Here is a 1,844-nt window from a genome sequence, read left to right on the forward strand (position 1 = left end):
TTCTTTTGAAAAAAATTACGAAAAATAATTTTTTCGATCTCCTAAAGCAGGAAATCCCATCAAGCCAGGGGCGCAGTCCCTTAATATTCTATCTAAAATTTTACAGGAATTATTTTTTTGTGGATTGGAACTATTTTAGAAGGCAAAAGGAAAGAATTCGAAAAATCGAAAAACAGACACTTCCAGGAAAATACGGTTAGAAAATTCTATGTGATATCATGAAACATGGTATCATATTTATAAAATTTTATTATGCTGAAATAAAATTAAGGATAAAATTTGCAGTTTAGTTACTAGGCTTTTTGAATTTGTTTATGAATATAATACTATTAGACAACATATAAAAGTATAAAAAATTATAAAAAAAATTATTATGAAAGTTTAAATATTTATTATATATAAAATTGAGTTTTATTGATGTAGCATTGATACAAAATAATATTTATTCTATTTGATTTACCATCGAGTAATGGATGAATGGAAGGCGAAGATCTAAATGGCTATAGCAATAAAATAGGTATGCGCAAGAACACATCATCATTTCTTGCATCATGAATTTTCATCTAAGAGAGATATTTAAAATTATTGTAGGAGCAGATGTCTAAATATACACTACATCACTTGTCTCAAATATATACATAAGAAATTTTATGATAAGAATTTTTTAAATACATAACTGCCAAAAATTTGGGACGATCTCTGCAGCGCGCAGTGTGATAGCATATACATCCACTCACATTGGCCAGTGCGTAGTAACTTTTTACTGCTTTATCAATGAGAATATTTTATTTTAAATTGGCCAATTTAGCGATATGGGCTATCAGAATCTTCTAAAAATTCTACTAAATCTATGCGCATGTGCGGTAGGGAGACACTAGTTCAATCGTCGATACAGAGGTGATATCTTTTTTTTTAATTGTTTTCAGAACATGGAAAAAATTTTCAAAGTGCTATCCAATATCTATAGAGTATGCGAGTAACGAGAGATTATGACAGCTATCAAAATGGTACGGAATTGAAATATACAAAGTGAAATTAAGGAATACATATTGTACGACGCGAAAAACACTTTAAGATGTCAATTGGATGCAGCAAAATCAGAGTAAATATAAAAATTAAGCTAAATGATTAATTCTATTTAATAAATTTATTAACATTTTTAATGCGTTAGAAAAAAGGCATATAATCTCTTTAAATTTCTTGGAGTGAAATCTATGTTGAAGTGAAACAAACTATACCTACTTGTTTTATTTCAACTTGTTGCACTAGTTCAAAAAGTTAATCAATAAAGAATAGATCAATGAAAAGTCCCATATAACACAGATGTCTAAGGGACGTTCTGAAGAATATCCTAAGAATATTCCAACGTTCTGAGAAAACATCTCTGGGATAAGGTATACTGTATGAGGTAGGATATGTATAAAAGTCATCGATTTTCCCCAACCGGGAAGTGAAATTTATATATTTCTTTATAATTTTTAGGTTGTAGGATCACATGATGCAATTAGTTTTCTATAAACATAAAGAAAAAATATGTAAAGAATAAAGAAGCACATGTACGAAGTCTGTTCAAAAAGTATCGCGAATTTTGAATTTCCGCGGGTTACGTATATTCGATTTTCGATTTTTTTGTGGCGTTATGTTGGTACTCATGTCTCTCACTTATGCCGACAAGTTCGGCCATTTTGAATGTTCAGTTAATTTTTGACAGCTGCTTTGCTTGCACGTGTTTTGGCTCGTCTTCGATTTTTGCCTATTCCAAAAAATGGATCAAAGAATCTGTATCAAATTTTGTGTGAAAAACAAAATTAAGTGCGCGGACGCATTCCGAATGTTGACTGTGG

At 30.2% G+C, this 1,844-nt stretch overlaps 1 protein-coding gene across 1 annotated transcript in view; it reads left to right on the forward strand.

The window, feature by feature from the left end:
- Window positions 1-986: 986 nt before the first annotated feature.
- LOC108745694 (paired box protein Pax-1) overlaps window positions 987-1,844 on the forward strand; it is a 121,896-nt gene continuing 121,038 nt past the window's right edge. The window contains exon 1 of the mRNA XM_018481992.1: window positions 987-1,102. Within this exon, the coding sequence (XP_018337494.1) occupies window positions 1,087-1,102 (16 nt within the window). The 5' untranslated portion in view covers window positions 987-1,086. The remainder of the gene's footprint in view (window positions 1,103-1,844) is intronic.

The sequence above is a fragment of the Trachymyrmex septentrionalis genome, unplaced genomic scaffold (genome assembly GCF_001594115.1).
Source record: "Trachymyrmex septentrionalis isolate Tsep2-gDNA-1 unplaced genomic scaffold, Tsep1.0 scaffold147, whole genome shotgun sequence".
Taxonomy (NCBI): domain Eukaryota; kingdom Metazoa; phylum Arthropoda; class Insecta; order Hymenoptera; family Formicidae; genus Trachymyrmex; species Trachymyrmex septentrionalis.